The sequence below is a fragment of the Lonchura striata genome, chromosome 2, assembly GCF_050655825.1.
Source record: "Lonchura striata isolate lonStrDom1 chromosome 2, ASM5065582v1, whole genome shotgun sequence".
Taxonomy (NCBI): domain Eukaryota; kingdom Metazoa; phylum Chordata; class Aves; order Passeriformes; family Estrildidae; genus Lonchura; species Lonchura striata.
The window spans coordinates 138,727,010-138,750,553 of NC_140704.1; the positions used below are offsets into that span (position 1 = coordinate 138,727,010).

Consider the following 23,544-nt stretch of genomic DNA (forward strand, 5'->3'; position numbering starts at 1 on the left):
ACATGTAATCACCACTAAGAAATTATTTAAATACTGAATTGGACAAAACATCTAGGTGTAATAATATTTTTTCCTCATGTTTCCACCGGCACAACAGTTAATTGAAACTGTGAAAGGTTTTTTTCAAATATCACAGAATGATAAAAAAATTATGTTGGAAAAAACCTTTAGGATCATCAAGTTCAATCATTAATCCAGTACTGCCAAGCCCACACTAAACCATGTTGCTAAGCACCACAGCTCCACAAGTTATAATACCTCCAGGGATACTGACTCAACCACCTCCCTGGGCAGCCTGTTCTAATGCTTGGCAATTCTTTCTGAGAAAATTTTTTTCCTAATATCCAATCTAAAAGTCCTCTCATGTTTCTTCTTGTCACTTGTTACATGGGAGAAGAGGCTGACCCCCATCTGGCTACAACCTCTTCTCAGATAGTTGTAGAGAGTGATAAGGTCTCCCCAAGCCTCCTTTTCTTCAGATTAAGCTCCCTCAGCTTCTCCCCATGAGTCTTGTGCTCCAGGCACTTCCCCAGCTCTGTTGCCTTCACCAGGACATGCTTTAGAAATCTTTAGGCAGCTTGTTGGGTGGGTTTTGTTCCCTTGTGAAGAGCTTGGATATAAGGAAATGAATAATTATTGAGAAAGCTGGAAATAGTCTGCAATTAATTTTTCATCAATTTTTTTTCTTATTTATTCTTTATTCTGTGCTAGCACTGAAATCTTCTTTTATAATTGTGCCCCTTTCAGCATTTGCAGATTCTGTTTTATAAATTTTTCCAGTTGTTAATGACCTAATAACCCTATCAAATCTTACTACAGCATTGGTTTAATGTAGATGGAATGTAATGAGTTTGCAGCTGCCAACAGACAACAATGTAAAGAAATAACTTAATGAATAACACATTAAAATAAATATTTTGGGTTCTGCATGAGATTTTCAAGATTTATGCTGGGATTCATGTCAAGAAATGTGTTCTTCCCACTGCATGGATCCCAGAGGAAAATGCAAGGATGTTTTGGGGAATATTATTTTCAAAGCAAAAACTTAATCAGAATTTTCCCTTACCTGTGTTCGAACTTGTTCAGTCCTAATGGATAAGCCATTTCACAGTTTATGAATTTCCTCTAGTCAGATTAAAGGGCTTTATCTGGTGCTATGTACTCAGACTCATGACATCAGTAAACAGCAAGAGATAATGAAGAATCACTTTGTGGAGGTGACAGGAGAAGCAATGATTTCCAAATATGGAAACAATATAAGGTAGTATTAAAGACAAAATTATTGTCATGATCTCTTTCTGACCCTTATATTTTAAAAAGTTTTTGTGGTTTTATGTCATCTTAAAGAGTGTGCTATCATAATGAAAAAAGAGTGACTTATCCTTCAGTGAAAGCTCTGGTCATCCTCCCTCAACAAAGTACTGACTATGTGCTTAAAAGAAAAAAAAAAAGTACTTGAGTACATAGCAGAATGAGTAAAAATAAGTCTGTGCAAAAAAAAAAAAAAAAAAAAATTAAAATGGAGGAAGGGAAGGAGAAGAAGGAAAAAAAGGTAGGAAAGAGAAGCCAAGGCTTGTCTTAGTCATATAGTATCATTCACACCAGCATTATTCATTTTTGATGGAAGATTTATTAAATTGGAAAAAGGATGTAGAATAAAAGTACTTATGTACACAAGCACATCCCACTTTCAGTCTGAATAGTGTGCAACAGGTCTGGCTTGATCCCTTCACTCATTAGTGCCTGTATTGCACAACACGCTACACTCATCCTCTGGCTTTCATCTCCATTATCACACTAAGGTTATGCTTTCAGTATAAGGGCAAGTATCTAGGAAAAGGCAACAAATTTTATAAGTGACTGATGCATAGAGAGTTTCTGTGAAATGTTTATAGCTATTTGAAAAATAAATATTGGCTTCACTGTTTCCTTGGTTTTCTTAATGCAAAATTAAGTTTAAAAAATGCCAAAATGAGTTATGTGGCACTAAGACCTTGGTAGAAAAATATAAACAGACTATTAAAACATATTTCAACTCCCTTGGCGTCATTTGTGGCCAACAGTCATCTGTGAGTGAAAGCTTAACTGACTGTCACCCATTTATGGTCCAAGTCCTTTCCTGGTGCCACACTGACCAGGCTAACAGTGCTCAGCATGTTTTACATGCCTTTTTCACCCTAAAAACCCAGGTCATGGCCTAATAAGAGCTGTGATCCACAATAATTACTCCTTTGGTTCAAAAGGCATTGAGGTAGGTGCAAAGAGGTTTTACTTCAGTGCAACTGAATTATAATTCTAAATAAAAGAAAACAAAACATGAGCAGTGCACATGCACTTGGGTCAAGCATGCTGAACTGTTCCAGCACTGATTTAAAATCAAAAAGAATTCAGCCTTTGGGATCTGATGAAACAGAAGACTGGAGACCAAACTCTGTATGGTACCAGGCATTTTTCTTTATTTTCTTTCTTTTTCTAATTAGACTTTCATTGCTATTGAGTACCTCTTGCAGATCTTTGCAGACCAACCAAAGAATGAAAACTTCATTGTATTGGATACCACAATAAGTTCGTGCTCTGACATTCCAAGTTGTTATCTGTTGGTAGGTTTATGTAAATTAGCAGTTCTTAAGACGTGGTGTATATCTCTGCTTTGTGGTCTAACTCATCTGCTGCATTGCTGATGTGGACCAAATAATTAATGATATAACTTTTTATTACCCTTACCTTAGAGATAGAGACAGCTGAATCAAGTACTCATTTGATAGGAAAAAAATCCCAAAACTCAAACCCAAGAGAATGAGAAACCTAAAGACTGGTGCAACAAATGACTGCTGAAAAATCTGGGATGATCCCTTTGCCAGATTCTCTTCAGGCCCTACAGGTACACTTTACTTTTTGACTCATGAAAGAAGGAAACACACAAAAAATACCATACCACTTTGCTGGCATTTGCTGAAAATATAGTGAATCACTGTTCACAGAAAGTGTTCTCAGGATCAAGCTCTAGAAACCTTGCCAGTCGAGCTATTAATGATAAAAAAGGATGGGGAAAAACCACTGGCATTGGTTGGCTGGGAAGCTGGTAATAGATTTCAAAGACTTTAACCATGTACATTCTAGATTAAACAGGGGTCACTCAGACTTTCTGCTTGTGTTTTTCAAGCAGATGAAAGCTTGCTCTGTCAGTTCTCTGGGCAGACATGAGCTCATTCTGCCCACACTCTGTCCTGGCTGGAAGCTGAACTGTCGCAGTAAGCGCGACACTGAGCCTACTCACAGGAGGGTGTTTTAGCTTGGGCTCAAAGCCACGGGGACAGGTCTCCAGGCTTTGCTTTGCTCAGAGAGTGGGCAGAGTGTCGGGGGCACACAGAGACACAGAGCCTGCACTCTCTGAGGGGGTCTCCAGGTCCCATTCTTTGCTTCTGCTTTGTGGAGATCTAAGTTTGAATGCTTGGCTCATGGTGAAAATTTCAGAAAACTTTGCAAGCAGCTTTTTTTTTTTTTTTTTTTTTTAATCTGGAGATATTGTCACTAATACTAAATAAATTCATCCTCATCTTGTAAGCACTTAGTGGTCAACCCCGCTTTGATGGAGACCTTGGTCATCCACAGGAAGAATATAAGTTTTCTCATTGAAATCAGAGTCACATCCCATTTTTTGTACTCAGATTTTCTACCTTTCAGGAGTGGCATTTGGAAGTGTCATTTTATTCTGTTTTGATCAAAGTTATGGGGAGAATAATGTCTAGATTAAATATTTTGAGCTGGACCTAAATTTGATCCTGAAAATGTACTGCACTATACACTTGCACAGATAATACTGAAGTGAATTATGCAGCCAGGGAATTTTCATTAAAGAAATTTTTCCAATACAGAAATGTTTTCCAATTGTAAATTTTACTGTGAGATTTTTTCCTCATTCTGAATTTTCCTTTTGCATTTGTTTTTCTACTTGCACACTTAAGATAGATGCATTATGCTGCAATTCTAATTTTTCTGCATATTCTTTTCTGCATAAATTTTCTGACTAACAAACACTAATGAAACTTTAAATTTTCACAGTGATGCTATATCTATCTGTAACATTTGACATGTTCTTACATTACACTTTGTAAACAAATTTTCACTACACTAATCTACATTCTGAAAATTATTATAGGTCGGAGAGGGTTTTAACACTCACATTATACAAGAATTTAGTGGATTAAAACAGTGAAAAATTTCAAGAGCACACAACTTTTAATTAAGTAAATTATTGTAACAATAAAAATTATTATATTATTCATTTTTATAGAAATTGAAGCAAATAGCACATCACTTAAGTCTTTGTGATGGATAGTCTGAATTTAAAAGCTACATGACCTTGGAGATGTCTGAATATTCTATGAAGAACAGTTTTGACATTAAAAAATTCCTCATGGGTGGCAAATATCCAGAAGTCTCAGCTACACAAGATCCTTTTATTCAAGAGCTGTTTCATGTCAAAGCCCAGTGGAGATGAAGAAACAATGTTAATGACTTCTGTATCAAAATATACACCAGCAAAACCAGTACGTTTTAGCTCTTGGTAGATACTTTGATGCAAGCAGTTTAAAGAAATGTAGCCCTCTTTGGTGTTGTTACTGGTAGAAGTGAGAGCTCTTGTGGACAGTGGAGTCCATTCAGCACAGGATTTGATAAATTTTGTTAAAATACTTGTTTGAAATTATTTCATAATGTAAATGTAGAGGTGGCATAAAGTGAGAGTAAAAGGCTTAACAGAGAGTAATACTGTGCAAGAAGGCTGCCAATGTAGATAGCAAAGACAATAAAAACAAAAGGAAAGTGTCTTCCCCTGTTAGCTGGGACAGACCTTGTGGAATCTCCACTGAACTACAATATGCAAAAAGGAGATCCCTACTGAGTTTCAAATTATAATTTTCTGTCAATACTTACATTCATTAAAGAGTTTTCTTAGACCTCAGACTTGTGTACCTCCACAGTAGCCCTCAGCAAGGATTTCATAACACTATCCTGTCTAGAGTTACATTATTCTCACATAAACATACTTAAAAAAAAAAAATAATTCTTCACTGGGTAGTAAGTGGTTGAGATACTGAGATACTAGTCAGTGTTGCTCTCATCATTTCATATAAAAATTTACTGATCTGAATGACTACTACTCACCATGTAGGAGTTAGGTTTTTATGGACTCGGCAAGACAAAGGTTTAAAACCACAAAATTTCCCTCAGCATGCCATAACCAGCAACATGTGTCCTGCTTCAAATAAATTACTCATGATTTACTGAGTACAAATGTGTGTACAGAATAGTATATACTGCTTTATAACATAATTACATAATTTAATAAAAACTTATTGAATTCAAAATAGGACACGGAACAGGGAGCATAATCTTAGAAATCCCTCTTGCACTTCATTGACAAGTGACCTGGTACCTATTCATCCACTGGCAGTGAACTCATCCCTGCACAGTGTCAGGGACCCATCGAGGAGCCTGTTCCCTGGCAGCAAGGATTGCTGCTTTCTCTTGGGAAGCAATAGCTATGGTCTGGACACCCTCTGGCAAATGAATGCATTAACCCAAGGCCTTTCATTTCTTTCCTGAGTCAGACAAGACATTGTCTCCTACCTTCAGGCTGTGGGCTGTGAACTGTCAGGGGATATAAATGGATGCCTTGCTATTTTCAGAATTTCCTGATGGTTAATTCTAGGCTGCTCTGTGCTCTGCATGTTGCCTGATTTGGCTTCTGTCTAAGCTGCTTATCTCTCCACAGGCATGCACAGAGAATCGAGTGTCTCAGATAGGGTCCTGCAGTCTGTTCCTAGGGCTCAACAGCTTTAACACTAAAAAATCTTTATCTCACCTACCTGTAGGAAAACGTGAATAATCACTTAAATTCATTAAATCTAGGATGATCTGTAGGACAAAAAATTGTTACAAAATATTCTTTTTTTCTTTGCCTGAAGTTTGAATTTATGTTTATTTTATTGTAGATAATCTTTATGGGAAAATAAGATACTTTTGTTCTTGCTCATATATTTTCCATTTCTTAAAAAAGTTTAGGAGTCTGGAGGAGGAGATAATGTCATGCCCACTATGTTCCATAGTGATAGCTGTGTTGGAACATATTGGAAAACAAGATCCTCTTTCAGTTAAGTGGCTGAAAAGCCCTAAAATGCCAAAGGACAGAATATATTCTAGAATCATAAGAGCAAAATCAAACTTAGTTACTGAAAGTCTCATACAAATATCCTATAAAAACTACTGGAAGGTGTGTTCTGCAGGCACATGAAGATGAATATATGGAGAATTATCTAGTATTGCTGAAGGAAATAGATCAGTTTGGAGAAGGGAATTGAAAACTAAGCTGTTAAGGGTAAAGGATAGAGAAAATCAAGACTGAAGACATCATCAGTTTAGAGACAGCTTGGAAGATCTAATAATGAAAATAGACAACAGATATCTACCTATTATTGATGAATAATGGTTAGGCTATTGTTGCATCAAATTCTGAATGTGACTTACACTGGAAGCTTTGCCTTGGAAACAAAGCTGCTGTACCACCAACAGTATATATCTAGTAAAACTTGCACACCAGTGCTTTTGTAAAATCTTAGGAAAATAATTTCCTTGTGTTTATTGAACACCAAAGTTGATTTCCCTCCATGTCCTAGATACTGGTTCATTAAGGAGCTCTAGCATTCATTTTGACCAAAATAAAACATTTTTAAATAGATAGTGTCTGATAAATTGTATAATTTCTGAGCTGCCTTTGGATATTAAAAAATCCTTTCAAGTATTTAGTAAAGAATAAAATAATAGAATCATAGAACAGTCTGGGTTGGAAGAAACTTTGAAGGTCATCTAGTCAAATCTTCCATTCCAGTGAGCAGGAACATCTTCAATCAAATCAGATTGCTCAGAGCTCTGTCCCACCTCACCTGGAATTTTTCCAGAGGGCATCTACCACTAATTTGAGAAACCTGTTCCAGTATTTCCCCATCTCATTGCAAAATATTTCTTCTTTATGCCTAGTCTAAATATATCCTCTTTCAGTTTAAAAACATTATCCCTTGTCTTATGGCAACAGGCCCTATAAAAACACTGTCCCAAACTTTCTTATGAACCCCTTCTAAGTACTGAACAACTTCTCTAAGGTTTCCCCAGACCCTTCTCTTCTCCAGGCTGAACAACCCCAATTCTCTCAGACTTTCTTCACAAGGAAGAAGTTTCAGTGATATTTTTCATGGCCCTCCTCTGGAACTGCTCCAACAGGTCCATGTCTTGTGCTCCGAGGGATCCAGAGATTAATAAAGTATATCAGATGAGGCCTCAGCAGAGCAGAAGAGCAAAATCTCCTCCCTTGCCCTGCTGCCCACGCTGCTCTGGATGCAGCCCAGGACACATTTGGCTCTCTGGGCTGTGAGTACACATTGCTGGGCCATGTCCAGCTTCTCACCCACCAGAACCCCCAAAGCCTTGTCTTGTGGGCTGCTCCTGATCTGTTCATCCCCCAACCTGTGTTCATACTGGGTGCTGCCCTGATCCATGTCCAGCACCTTGCTTCCAGTTCAGGATCTTCACTTGCCTACAATGACTTTTCAATTATCACAGAGTAGCTTGGCAACTCCACCAGCCCATTCCCTCAGGACTCTGGGATGCATCTTGTCAGGTCCCACAGACCTATATATGTTCAGTTTTTTCAGATGGCCACAAAACTGATCTTCTCTTACAGTCAGAAGGACTTTATTTCCCCAGCCCTCATTTTGTGGTACATCTGCCCAAGAGCCGTGGGAACAAATATTGACGGTGAAGACCGAGGCCAAAAAATTTTTTTGAGTACCTCAGCCTTCTTTTCATCTCTTGTTACCAGTTTTGTCAGTCTCATGGAGGAGTCTATATTTTATTTTACTTTCTTTCTCTTCCTGATACATCTGTAGAAACCATTCTTTTGATTCATTGCACCCCTTGCCAAGTTCAGCTCCAGCTGCATCTTCATTTTCCTGATTTCATCCCTATATAACCACGCAGTGTACCTACACTTTTTCCAGGATGCCTGGCTGTGATTCCACTCCCTGTACATTTCCCTCATGCCCTTTAGTTTGACCAGCAGGTCTCAATTTAGCCATGGTGTTCTCTTGCCTTTTTTACTGATCTCACACCTGTGGATTGTTAGATCTTGAATTTTATGGGAAGTGTCCTGAAAGATCTATCACTCTGTTCTGCTCCCTTGTCCCTGAGGACACATTCTCAGGGGCTTCTATTAATTAATCCTCTGACTGGAAGTTTCTTTCCTAAAATTCACAATCCAACTTTACTCTTTGCCTGACCTATATCAGGACTGCAAACTCCACCAATGCATGAACAACCTGGCCTCGTGGGAAGTTTCCCTGTCTTTGACAGGGGGTTGGAACTAGGTGATCTTTAAGGTTTCTTTTAACCCAAACCATTCTATGATTCTGTGATTCTATGACCACTGAAGTGCAGGCTGCTTCCAATCTTGAGGTCAGTGATTATCTAGCTCACTATTGTTGGTGACCATCAGATCCAGCATTCCATTCTCTTTGGTAGGGCTGCTTATTACCTGGCTTAAGAAGTTATCCTCCATGGACTTCAGGAGCCTCCTGGATTATCTACAGCTTGCTATAAGTTTTCAGGAGATGCTGGAGTGACTGAAGTCCCTTAGCAGGACAACAGCCTGTAAGTGCAATGTCTCCCACAGCTAGAGCAAGAAGACTTTGTCATTAGGCTTTCTTTGATCAAGCAGCCTGGAGCAGACACCAACAACCAGGCTCCCTTTGTTGCCTCAGTCTCCAGTTCTTAACTGTAAACTTCCAACCTGTTTGTGGCTGTTTCTCAGAAAAAAACTCTTTGCGGTGTGTCCATTTATTGATGTAGATGGCAATGCCTCCACCCCTCCTACCTTGCCTGTCCCTTCTGAACTGCCTGATAGCCACACTCTAGTCAGGGGATTCATCCCACCAAGTTTCAGTTTTGGCAAGCAGGTCCTGGTTTTCGAGTGGCACAGTGGCTTCCAGCTCCTGTTTGTTGCCCATGCTGTGTGCACTGGGGTGTCACCTTCTTAATGTGACTTACATTGTTAGAGGAATAACCCTTGATTCCTTTGAGATATGTCAGTGGTGTTTCTCTCTTGGCTCCTGTTACCTCAGGAGCCCCAGCTCATCTTTTGAAGACTTCAGCTGCACTGCAGTGTAGCCAGGATGTCTCAATGCATTCTCATTAGATTCCATAACAGAGAAGAAGGAAACCTCTGTTCCTGCTCCACAGTAGTCACAGCTATTGTATACTGAACTATAAATGACTTTAATGAAGCTAGAAGTGGGAAATTATTAGCTGTGGATGGATAGTATATATTGGGATTTATGTGGATTAAGATAATTTTTTAAATTCATAAATTCTGTGAGCATATTTACATCAACTTTCAGCCAGAGAAATTGTTATATTTAATTTCTGCTTACATTTGGAGATACTGCATGAACTGCCAGTGGATTTTAGTCACTGATATGATATAGCAACATTGGCATGTTTCCAGAAAGACCTCTGGTTAATGGGCATTGGATTGAATCCTTGCACTTCCAGTATTTAGGCTTCATAGAATACTATTGGACTGACAGTATTGTTAAATAAAACCAAATTATTTAAGACAGATATTTATATATATATACATAAATATGTTAAATATTTGTATCCATATTATTGATTTTAAACCACTGTTTGGTAAAAATATTTTCAAATCAGAAATTATGCATATCACAGATACCATTCTGTCTGTTAATAGGTTTTTACATGGATATTCCCTCTGAAGTAGACTTGCAAACTGAATTTCAGCTTCCAAAGAAAAGTGCTTTTTGCATTTTTGTAACATGGCTATTTTTTAAATTATTCTGTAATTTTCAAATTTGGCAAGAAAAGTACTGGACATGGAACTGGGTCCCAAGAGGTTATGTGTTTATTTTTTCACTTTTCTACAGATTTCATATATATCTTCCACTGTACTTTTCCTTCCCCATTTGATAAAAAACTGAATAGATCCTTTAGAGAAAGTTTTACTGTGATACAAATCATGCAGAAGAAGCTAAGTAGATGGCTGAAAAAATTTACAAGTCAGACTGATCCCCTATTTTACCTAAAAAACTCAAGCGATACAAGAAAATATTACTTATGCAGTTGTATCACTGAAAAGAATCACACCAATATTGAAAAATGGGATTTGGTACACCAAGAACGTGAGAATGGTCTATTTGTCTTCTGAAAAAAATACTATATGGAATATGTTTCTTAGTTAAAGATACATAAAACCATCTGTCCCCAAAAATTTGTACTCTCAAATAATACATATTACAGAATTTTCAGCAGTAAAATTTAAAAGACTATATAGATAAATATATTTTTCTCTATTTTACAGAAAGATAAATGAGGAATTTTGCAAGAAATTCCATCATTAGTTCAACAATGGTGATGATATAAATAGTCTCAACCTTAAAAAAAAAGTCTAAGATGAACAGCAGGCTACCTACCTGATTTGTCTATGAAAACAGAGAAAAATAATACTATTGCTGTAACTAAATATACAAACTTTTAATCAAAGAAGAGCTAAAAGTACAACATTCTACTCAGTGAATTGAAAACTCTCTGCTACCAGGTACCATAAAGTCTTGGCTTACTTTCAACAACTGATCTTGTTTCCTAAAGCAAAGCCTGGAAAGACACAGGATATTGGAAAGCTTGGAAACATCTAGATTCACAGGGCTTGGAAGATCATGTCAGCAGTTTGAAGTGATTTGAATAACTTTAATAACTACCTCTCCTGTTTTCAACAAATTTCATCAACTTGTTCCTCTGAGGACCCACACACCTGACTCTTCCTTACATGCCTATCATTGCCCTGTCAAAAAGTCTCTGGTGTTCCTAATGGATCTATGCTCTCTTTCACTTTCTCTCATGAGATTCTGTAATCACTTTCTCATGCTTGTTCCAATATAAAGTCTCTTCTTCATTTTAACTACCACTTAAGGTCATCCACCACCTTAAGTCCAAACTGATTCAGGGAAGTTAGGATGTTCTCTGTCCATCATCACTTTTCACCTATGCCTGCATCAATCCCAAAGTATTGCTCACTCGAGTAAAGGTGTCTGATGATTTAATCACATTTCTCCATGGATTGGACCAAACTTAGTGAATCATTGCAGCAATAGCAAACTTTTCTCATTAAAAGAATGATTAAATACCAGAGTATATTGTCAAAGGGGGATGAGTATCTATGAAACTTCTCTAACAGTTCGGAAGTAAAAATAGCTCAGACAACTAAAAAGTGTAATTCCCCCATTCTTCATCCCTTGCTTTGCTTGGAAGTGCTTCTCCTGTATCATGAATAGAAAAAAACAGATGTATCTGCAGGCTGACATTATAACTGTTCAAAATTCAGCATCAATATATCTGTTTTCATAAACTCATATGTAGGATTATGAATTGTGGTGCCTGAAATCCCAACACATGATTACTTTTCCTGTTCAGTTTTGGAGGATCTGAGAACATGGGTCAGAGCAGCAGTGTATCATAGCTGTACATCTCCAAAAAACATCAAACAAATGTCAAGTGGGCTAGGCAGAGTATACACAGGAAAAGAGTAGAGGTCATGTGTCTTTTAGGATTCTCTTTCAACTCATGTTTTTATAGTTCTATAAATAATTCCTAATTACATTAAGAAACACTGCACTAAATGGAAGATCTGCAAGATCTGTCTCTTCTTACTGCATGGAGATTTTACTTGCCACAGTCTATGTTGCAAAGAGTCTGACAGAGATAATTTCATCATATTTACAGATATATATATATAATCATACTGTATAATCATCTTGTGTAAATAAGAAACCTAAGGATGTTCTAAAATATGTAAATCACTTAGACACTTTAATAAAATATTTCACATGTGGTGCAACATTTGATTTTCTGTTTCAGTTATCATTTATCATTATACATTTACTGATTCAGTAACCACCTTCTCATCTCAACCTTTTTCCCACTCATCATCTGGGATAAATAGATTTTATTCTGATTTCCCAGAAAACCTCTTGGAGCTGTCTCATTTTGAAAGAGAAGCAAGTATATTTGAACTTACATGTGTTCAGCATTACTCTCTTTAATAATAGATTCTTCAGACTAATAAAAAGTAGTAAAGAGAATACAAAAAGCCCAGAGAAAAAACAGAACCCTTCTGAAATCACCAACTGGGAGTTATCCAGACTGAATTGAACTTTGCGTAATGTTGAGGCTGGATTTTGGAAGAGCAACATGAAAATTACTTTTGATATTTTGTCAAGCAGATTTTATAACTTCATGGCCTCTTCTCCTTCTTTTCTTCTTTTCTTTTCTCTCTTTTCTTTTCTTTTCTTTTTTTCTTTTCTTTTCTTTTCTTTTCTTTTCTTTTCTTTTCTTTTCTTTTCTTTTCTTTTCTTTTCTTTTCTTTTCTTTTCTTTTCTTTTCTTTTCTTTTCTTTTCTTTTCTTTTTCTCTCCTCTCCTCTCCTCTCCTCTCCTCTCCTCTCCTCTCCTCTCCTCTCCTCTCCTCTCCTCTCCTCTCCTCTCCTCTCCTCTCCTCTCCTCTCCTCTCCTCTCCTCTCCTCTCCTCTCCTCTCCTCTCCTCTCCTCTCCTCTCCTCTCCTCTCCTCTCCTCTCCTCTCCTCTCCTCTCCTCTCCTCTCCTCTCCTCTCCTCTCCTCTCCTCTCCTCTCCTCTCCTCTCCTCTCCTCTCCTCTCCTCTCCTCTCCTCTCCTCTCCTCTCCTCTCCTCTCCTCTCCTCTCCTCTCCTCTCCTCTCCTCTCCTCTCTCTTTTTTAACTCTATTTGAGCATAAGACTTTGAACCCTTTTTTCCCAAGTCTTCCAAATATACATGTACTGCCATAGCAAAATTAAAGATGTTCCACTTCTTGCGATTTTCATTTCAGTGTCCTTTTTCAATTTCAGATTTTCTTGATCCACTTCCCATCCCAGCTTAGAAACTTGTCTTTTTACTGGTTACTATTACTTAGTGAACTTAGGTTATTTGAAACTAATGTGAATGTAGGCAGTGTATAATTACATATTTTTGTTAACAAAAACAACATTTAATGTGGGTCACTATAAGAAACAAGCTTCCAAAATAAGACAGCATCTGTTTTGTTTGGCAAAATTATTTCAAATAACAGTAAGTAAAGTTTTGAAAAGGTGTGTTGTTCTGTGTTTGAGGTATTGAAAGCAAACATGGCAAATGCCTGAAAGTTGGAAAGGGAAGGTACTGGGAGCAGGAATTTGGGAATTGTGGTTTTCAGCTTCAGAGGAATCATTTAAACCCTTAATGGCAGCTGCTCAGATAAAGGGAAAACAGCATTCTCTGAAGGGTGGCCAGCTGTTTAGCACTCAATAATTAGGTTTTTATTCAGTCAGCCTTCTGGAATTCCTGCTCTTACAGATAGTGATGCTGGCAAGCAAAATAAAGAGTTTTTATGTCATAGAATGCATTCCTGTAAAAAATGTATAAAATACCCCAACATAATTTTGCTTTGCAAAATATCTGTTGGGCATATATTTGTCTGGACTAGGCACTAGTGCATTTGTCAAGCATGAAAAACAGTTTAGACTTGCATGTGGCTTACATGTCATTATTTCCTGAACTGTCACCATGTTACTCAGCTATTTTCTTTAAATATTCAAATATACCTGAGTAAAAATAATAGAAGAATTTATTTGAAACCCAAAGGGCCAACAGAAAAGTATTAATGAAACTGATTTCCCATTTCCTCAACAGAAGAGCTTCAATTGCACTATAAGGAGATCACAGAGTGTGAGCAGATCTCATTCTGTTATTCATTTACACTATGGAATAGGAGAGGAGCCAAAAGTGAGGTCAACAGCCTCCTCCTTTGATTTTTGTGGAAAAGTGGCTTGGACATGTTAGCAGAATTTGTGCCTGTTACTCAGCATTATACTCTTTGAGGCCTGTATGCCCTCTCTGATTTAATTTCTACAGGTTTGAATTATATCTCTTTTGGTTTTCTTGATCAGCAAGAAGAATTTACATGGATCTTTTTTTACAATTTTTTACATGTTCAGAAAATATTATTTATATTGCAAAAGATCTACCTTTTTGTAATGAAAGTGGGTTCCCTTCCCTTCCCTTCCCTTCCCTTCCCTTCCCTTCCCTTCCCTTCCCTTCCCTTCCCATTTTGAAACATAAGACATTATCTTGCTGTTTTGCTATGAATGTACACAGAAATGTCCTGAAAAATAAATCCTCTCTAAACATGAGCTTTAACATGTAAAATTTTCAACAGCCTTCCAATTCCTCAACCATACATGTTGTCCTTAGTACAGAATAAATATAAGCAAAAAAGACCCTGTTTTTGTTAGGAAATTTAGTCATTTTAATTCATCCTCTTAGTAATACTCCTTTCCACTGCTTCATCATAAAGTTTTGAGCTATGTATAACTGCCCTTCAACATTTTTTTTCATTTGACAGGGATTTGTCTCATCTTTTCCTTCTGAACTACTTCTACTAATGTTTGAGATCCCACTTTCACACTGCTCTTCTGTTTTGTATAAATCTTTCTAGCCTCTCTTTTGAAAAATTTCCTTTACTTATATTTATACTTTGCCTAAAACTACCTTGGAATAGGTTCTTCACCTTTCCCAGTTTGGGAAAATGGCTTTCCATGGGCAGTGCCCGGCACAGCAGTGCTGGAGGCAGTAGGGGATAGGGCTGTCCTTTGTGTGCAGGGGGACGATGCCCGCGTTCTGCAGGAGCTAAACTCGCACTGATTGCTTCTAGAGGTGCCCTGCTCCTGTGCACCGTTCCCTGCTGTGCCCCCGAGGGCAGGGGCACTGCTCCGTGTCCCACCTGGGCACAGCCCTGTCAGCACAAAGAGCAAACTGCTCTCACCTTCATTTCACTGGGGACCCAGGGGGAGCACGGCAGTCAGCATTTTTGAGAATCATATTACTTGAATTTGAAGATCTGAATACCAGCCTAGTTTCACATGCCTTGAATGTTTGAGTTTACAATCTATCTGTTTCTCTTCTGAGTCTTATGCTGATTAGATGTGCTGTAATAAATAATTGGATAATTTATGGGTTTCATTTTCTTTTTCTAGCATTGTACTGTCTGCTCAGATAAAGCAATGATTAAATAATAGTATAAATGATGACTTAGATTATCCATATTTCTTGTGTCTTCAAGCTGTTACTTTTTTTTTTAATAAGCTTTTATCTTAGAACAAAGTATGGGAGAAAAATATTATTAAGAACATTCTTGTGTTTCATTTCCTCAATATCAGATACAGCATTCTGGTTTTCCCCTTCATTTACATTAAATTTTTAGTTTGGAAATATCAGATGGTTTAACAGCATTTTTGGTCTTTTTTTTCCCATGTCCATTGTTTCAGTCTTCTGCTTCTGAGGTAGATATCTTTCAGGTTTTAATGAAGAATCCAAATCTTTTCTCTATTCAATCAATTTTGAGTTCTCAATATAAAAGTTATGCAATTTTTAGCAGTTCTACCAGATAATACAATTTATAGATCCCTTGTTCTCAGATATGTTAGGTTTACTCTATCCTTCCATCACTGAGAAATCTGATTTCTGTTTTATTTTTATGATTTTTATCCACTTTTGATGAAAATCAGCATCATATTATTGTCCTTTCTCATATTTGACAAGTGAACAATGAACAATATTTAGCACTCAGCAGAGTTAAAAGAATTTCAATAGATTCTTACCTGTAATTCTGTTTTTCATTTCCTATGTGAAATCTGTCATATTGTGAATAAGCTCGGTTTCCTTCCCAGTCCATTAATTCAATTCTTAGAGAATATTGCCTCTGACTTGTTAATGCAAAGATAAATTCATTTCCCAGCCAATGTTCACCTGATGGGCTACCAAAACCCTAGAAAAAATTGGCAAAATAACTAGATGTAATTATTATAATTGGTAGAACCTATATACAATAATAAAACCATCATTATATTTTACCTGCACATTCTAATTACTGGTCAGAGCTTTCTTAGCTCCACTTTGACCATCTATAAAATGATTCTACTAATATATATGATGTAGGAATGTCATGCAGTTCAACTGGTGTTTGCAAGGGCAGCTGAGGTTATCAGCTGAAAATCATTTTACATATTAATAGCATGATACTGTATTTGCACGTGATTTGGTGAGAATACTTGACATAACAATATTCTACAAGTCATTTAATTAATTATGGTGTTAAACCTTGTTATCTAGTTCTTCTCCTAGTCACCTTTCTCTCCTCACATTTCATATGGTCAGATGATCTTATTTCTGGTTAAGCAAACAATATCATTTTCAAACATGAAAAAATAATAATGAAAGAAAAAGTTTAAATAATTTTCAAAACCAGTTCCTATACATATGTTTTTATGCATCTTCCAGGTTTGAAAGTTGTTTAAATTGTAGTGAATATTTTACTACATAAAATGTAAAGTTTTATTCAATGTCATTACCTTATTTACTATATATTAGAATTATTGTTCTTTTTAAACTATTAGTTCATACCTGAGAACTCTTCAGTCTATTTTACATTTTTCTTTTTTTTTTTTAATTTAAACAGTAAAAATTATTTTCAACTATACTATTTACTTGTGAAGAACTATTCCAACATGACTGTGCTTATTCATATTTCTTAAGATGGGAAAATTTTCCGATTTGCTTACAGTGGCATACTGGGGGCGTTTTAGAAGATCCTGTGAAAATTTCCTAGTCAAATTAAATGCAAGATTGGCATATTTCCAGAAAGCACATATTTTTTAAAGGGCTTAGAATCAAGAGACTTCTCTGGGACTAAAGGTTAGATAATGAGAAATATGTCTGTGAGACACATTGGCAAGACATTGATCTATATAATGTTTCAGTCACTCCTAACATGAGATGAAAACACTGAAAGCAGAGCTCTCTCTCTTTTTTCTTTATTGTATTGCTGTGGCTCCAGCCCTGATTAGTTGTGTCTCTGGAGGATGAAATCCTGCCTCCCCAGAGGCCATGTGGTAGCACAGGTAATGCTCACTCAGGCAATGTATAGGTATATTAGCTGCAAACTTTTGAAGCAAATTCATTTTAAAAATTTAGAATCTTAAAGGTTTGTCCCAAAAAATAAAAATAGAGAAATTATTTTTGTTGTTCCTAGAGAGAATTATTATTGAAAGTACTTTACTCAGGACATATTTTTGTTCACACCACCCCAACTAAGCATATATTTGGTGACTCACTGATAGTAGAGGCTGAGAGGACATGCCATTTTTGGGTATGCTGAACTGATTGCACTAATTTATATTTGGAATTAGCATGTCTGCCTTTTGGTTCAGAGATCATCAAGAGATACCCATGGACTAAGTGTTTCATCTGCAAGAGCTGAAATTCAGTAGTCTGTGGCAAGTCTCTAAAAAGTCTCAGACTGAAATGTGGGAGCATACTATTAGCTGGCTTTTCCTTTCCTGCATGTTATTTAATTATATCATCTTTTTCCAGTACATTATTTCCTATAGAAGTCTCTGTAAATACTTTTTGTAGGTAATACTGGTGATACCCTGCTTTGAGCTCATCTGTCTTGCAGTGTGAGCTGCTGCTCCTCAAGTTTTCCCATTATGATGCTTTCTGTTACTTTTCACTTGCTGCTTTGATGGCATTCATATTCATATTTGGCTTCATATATTGCTCCTAAAACACAAAAATACTTGTTCATCACTACATGAGCCCTGCCTACAGCTGGAACACCATTCTGTAGTTATCACTGTTTTCTGGCTGTGCCTTTGATTAATTATCATCTTCTTGCCTTGTCTTTCTACCCTTTACTGTCCCACCTGGTGTCTCCTGTCCTAGTAGCCTTGGCAGTGTCATACCAGAGCAGTTCATGGTTTGTCTCTGACATCTCTCACCACTGGTCACTGTCACTCATCTCAGAGTAAGGCAAAATATGCTCTGCATTGACTATTTACCAGGAGGTTTGTCTCCCTAAAATCCAGAAAGAAGTGGAGAATAGTTGTTCCGATATCAGTTAAATTATGTTTTCTTGGAGTTTACATGTTTTTTTATTTACAAAAGTACTAATATTATTATTAATATTATTTGTCTATCTTTAACTGAAGGTTATCAGAAAATATCTTCCTCCTGAAGATTATCAAGAAATTCTTTCTCCCTTTTTCCCAGTGCAGGAAAGCTGAGGGGACTCTTTTTTAAACTGTTGTCTATTGAATTATATTTATCTTATCTCATTTAGATTATAGGCTATTCAGGATGGAATATATGTAGTGTTTTAACATTATATGATCCCTTATGTGTTTTATAGAAGCTCCAGACACTATATATAATTTTTCTGAAGTAATGATTATTATCCTTCAAATTTTCACCTCCTCCTCCCTTTTTATATGTATTATTGCACAAAGATGAAAAATCTATCACAAAGTGCTTTGCTCTCTTGACCAGAGGAAATGAAGCTACAACAACAGGGAACAAAAGAAATATAAAAAGAAATATTAAAAATTATCTGGAAATTCATCACACTGTTTATGAAAAAGGGAATCCTACTAACAGGGGCTACAATACTAAAACTCAGATTAGAAATTCCTAGAACAAGATTTTTTCCTTGACAGAAGTAACTTATTTTTAAACAAACTACTTGCTTTTATGAAAAGAAAACCAAGAAAGTAAGTGGGATATAAAATATCTCTCTGAAGCAAGGAATGTTCCAAAGTAGAAGTACTGTACTTTATTAAACACCTAATATGGCTAGAAAGATATAAACAAACAAACAGGCACTCAAAGCTTTCACAGATGTAAACCAGAGAAGACCAGTACATTTCTGTTAAGCACAGAGTTGGCAGCAATTTCTTCAAGTATAATTTTATTATGCCAACTCAACTGTTTCCAACCTGTATTTAATCTGCAGTTTACTGCCTATAGTTCAGAGCTGAAGACTTGCATGCATCCTGTTTGTCCCAGATACTTTGTCTGACTTAATAACTACACAGCTCTCCTTGTTTATATCTTACTTAGACTGTCTCTACCACAAGAACACCACTACTTTGATGAGATATGTAAACTTTTTTGTGCAGAAGAAAATTACATATTAGCCAAAAAAAGCCCTTAAAAACATGATTTAATTTTGTATTTCCATTCCTAACCCTGAGGCTGTCAAGGAAAATGGTTGTGCCTGATTCTTTTGATTTACCTTCAGAATCCTTATCTTTCAAAGAATATTTCAGAATTTTGTCTTCAAGTACAAAATATTTTTTTTTTTTATGTTAGAAAACTTAGGAAAATAGACTAATGCAATTGTTACACCAACCTGTCCTATATATTTGTGAAATACTTTTTGAACACTTTTGAGGTTTGGTTAAGAATCACACAAACTTGCAGTTCAACAAGGTTTCAGAGAACTGGTGTCTGTGATGAGTTGCTGCTGGCAGAAAGGCTGAAGGAGAAGCTCAGTAGTTGCCTATTCCAATTGCTATGAGCAGACACAGAGCAGCCAGCCAAGCACAGATGCTGAGCAAATATTGCCTCAGAGGCTCTCAGACATCTGGGAGAGATTGAGGGATGTAAAAGGGGAACTTGAGCTTTTACCACAGACAATCCTAGAAAATAATAGGGTTTCAGAAGATTATTAATAATAAGAATGGGACTTCTATGTGGGACACAGGACAAAAGTCCACAGAAAAGCAGACCTCATTAATTTTGATGTTCATGAGAGAATTCAGTAATTGTTCAGTAATTAAAATTCAGTAATGAAAAATAAGCATTTTAGTTAGCAGACCATTTGTGTTTATACTGCTGCTCAAATCTGTGGGGCCCCAAGTGATAAGGTGCCTAAAGCCTTGCCTAAGACCACGCTTGTCATTTATGGACTGATGCCTAAGATTTAGGACAAGAAATTTGGTTTTGAGAATGCCTTAGGGCAGTGTTAAAAGTTAACATTAGGAGTGATCTATTTCAGGCACATAGTTATTAAACATATTTGTTTCCCAGTACATATATACATTGTCAACAAACACTTTGGTTTTTGCATTCAAATAGCTATAGCAGATGCTTCCAGAATTATCTGTGTTAAAGTTTAGTGCCTTAACTCAAGGAATAACATGAGGTGATCCAAGTCATCCTCAGCTATCAATCCACTAGGAAAAGAAACATCTGTATTTCATGAATGTGTTTGCAGTTAACTACATTTTAATACTCTCTGAAACCCAGTGGGTCTTAAACACTGTTCCAAAATTGCATTTTAAAATTACTAAGAGACTATTTTGTCATTATCTTTCTATATTTTGTTCATTATATGTTTCCAAATAAAGATCTTAATTCTTTAAACCCTACATTTTATTCAAAAAATACTCAAATTTTCTTTTCCCTAGAAATTTGCATAATAATTTGGGATGGCTGGCAAATCAGAGGCTTTAAGTTCCCAAAATAGTGTTTAATGTAATAGGAAATGGTCAGTAATTCCCAAATGTTCTCAGAGTTCGCCTTTATTTTCCTCACTAGCACTTTATGGAAGCTGGGAGAATATAGCAGGGAAATGTGCTTACATTTTCATAATATGCTTTCTTATCTCTCCACTATTAGTCACAAAAAGGATACACAAATGTTTGCACTGACCCAGCATAGATTATTATAATGTTTCATTTTTTTCTTCACAAACAGAAATAAAAATATATTTTTGCTCCTGAAAATTGCATTAAGATTGCACTTTGGCAAAAGCTGATCTGAAATAAGAAATAAAAATCACAAACAATGAGTAAATTCTTTTATCCAGGTTTTGTCATTGAGGAATAATAAACTAGTGTTTTATACTACATTAGAGAAGATTGTTCTTGTCAATGTGATAGATTTTGATTTCAGAGAAAAAAATAAAACAATACAGAACCTTATTGACAAGTTAAAATCCACTTTTGTAATCAGATTTGTAATCTGATTGTAATTGTAATCAAAGGGGTTTTCTGTTTCTATATAACTATATCATAAATTCTGCAAATTCTGACATAATGCTCAACTGCTATGCAAAAATAAAGATTTTAGTGTTCTTTTGTATTAATTGAAGTACTTAGAACTAGGAGTCAAAGACAAAAACACATGATTGTATAATATTTATTCTAGATGACATCTGAGTTCTACATTAGCTCATTTTCAATTTCAGTTTGGTTATTAACAGAGTCCAAACTACTAAAGCAGCCCTAAGTACAAAGAAACAAAATTCAGTATTGGTTTTAAAAATGCCCTTAAGAATTTACAAAGTTGATACTTATTCAAAAATAATAAGTAGGGTGCAAAAGAATTTTATTAGCTTTGGCAAAATCTGTGAGGGTATTCTGCCTGAATCATGTTGCTCCAAGTTCATTAAACAATTATCTCTCTTACTTTATTTATTTTGTCTGATAATGCTCACAGGAAGCTTTGACATTTTATAGACAAAACAAATTGAAACCAGACACGGCCAATATATCCTATGGTTCATCTTCTGTCAGAAAATTCAGTGAATAAAGCAGATAATAATTCAGTGTTTTACAGCAGCAGTGACTTCCTAGAAGCCATAAAGAATATTCAGCTCCTTTTGCCTTAGCTGAGAATGTGGAATAGATATTGTTTAAGAAGGTGATTTCCAAAAAAAGTTTGCACACCTTTTTTGTATACTTGTATATTTTCATTCCCATCACATGATATTACTCATTATTTTATTTTAAATAAAGATTTAGTTTCTAGAAATTACTTCAATTTCCTCAGACAATATATGTGTTAATTAATGTCAACATAAAAGAATATTGGAAAACAATTCTAAATATTTAGATTTTTGTCCAAGAAGTACTAACACACGTTTGTTGGCAAGTTTTAAAAATATATTTAGATTGAAGCCTGATACCTTCTCAAAAGACTAGAAAGAAAACAAAGCTATTGTCAGTTTAAATAAGGAATTAAATATCTATATAATCTTCCTGAAAATCTTGTTCGTAATCTGCAGCAATTCAGTCTGTTGCACTTCGTTCTAGACTTGATATATTAGTAGAAATACAGAAATTAGGTTCACTTTTTACTTTTTCCTTCTCAAACACACACAGTATCCGTAGCAGCAAAATTCCCAATGAATAAAAATCACAGTGACATAATGAACTGCAAACCTTACACAAAGGTTACCTCTGGCTGGGCAAGGGGCCCAAAACAGCTCAGTTGCCTACATATATTTCCTACAAATAAATCAACCAATACATCTTCTTCAGGCCTGGATTTCAATCTAACTTCCTTACCATGTAACTGAAAATAGGAGAGTATTTCTCATTGAGACAAATTACATTGAGAGCCTCTATCCCAAACCACCTTTTTCACTCCAGGACCAGTGGATCCTAGGAATGCACAGACACTTAGTGTGGCTTCTAGTAAGAGCATCAAAGGGACATGGCTATGTATTAAAGAAAACAAAATTATTTTTTTGTGCCCTAAGAAAAATGAACTTTGAGCTTTCTGATAACTTTCTGATTCATTATTTGCAAAGAAATAAATTGTAAGTTTTAGGGCTAAATATGCAAAATGTAAGAAAAAAAATCTAGGAAAGGAATTTTTGGCCATTTCAGGCAAAAGGAAAAACTTTTTGGATGTAGGACTTAATTCTCTTCTCCAAATACACTGATTAATCCCAAGAAGCAAAAGTGAGCATGGCTAGGAGCATAGATGCTACATCAAAGACCAAAAGATTGTGAGTTTGGGAAGGAACTTGAGTTTCAGCCACATAATCTGTCTAAATAAATGTATGAATTATGGATTGTTTTTGAATCTCATGCTTGGACTCAGCTGCTAGTCTAAATAGCTGAACAAGAATAGAAGTTGACTGATATCAGAGTAAAAAGTTGTACTTCTAATTTGACACGAGCCACAAAGCAAAGAGCTGCTCCTCTAAGTCCCAAATGGAGCAGATCACACCCTGCTCTTCCCTGAAGAGAAATGCTGATCCACCATGAGAGCACACAACTACTAATTGGGAAGATCTCTGATACAATTCTACTATATTTTCAAGTCACAGATTTTAAAAGCAATCTCACCTGGCTCTTCTAATATAGCATTTTCATCTTGTGGCTAGCACAGTTCTTTAATGACTTTAATCTTTCTCATGGTGCTCTACAAGAGGCTGTTAGCATAATTCAGCTAAATCTTGTTATCATTATATAAAAATTATTAATTAAAAGTCTTTGGAATATCATATGAGTCTTATCAATATAAATTAATGCTGCTAAATTGAAGCACTAGTGGCAAAGCAGAACAAGTGTACCTCCATGTGTCAATACAACTCTTGAAATTGATGTTATCCAGTAATGTTTGCTTAGGAAAGACTATGCTGAGTATAACACATTTAAAACACAACTGTGTGCCAACAAAAAATTGTATTTTATTTCACATCCAAAAGTATTCTCCAAAATAAAGAGGATGCTTCCTTTTGTAGTAACATCTCTGGTGCCCAATATAGTGATCCAACCCTCTCTGAGAAAATATTGTT

General features: G+C 36.0%; 1 protein-coding gene across 1 annotated transcript in view; it reads right to left on the minus strand.

Annotated features, from left to right (window-relative positions):
* Nucleotides 1-23,544, minus strand: part of ANGPT1 (angiopoietin 1) — a 153,070-nt gene that overhangs the window by 20,368 nt on the left and 109,158 nt on the right. Inside the window, exon 7 of the mRNA XM_021546436.4 lies at nt 15,773-15,939. Within this exon, the coding sequence (XP_021402111.1) occupies nt 15,773-15,939 (167 nt within the window). The remainder of the gene's footprint in view (nt 1-15,772; nt 15,940-23,544) is intronic.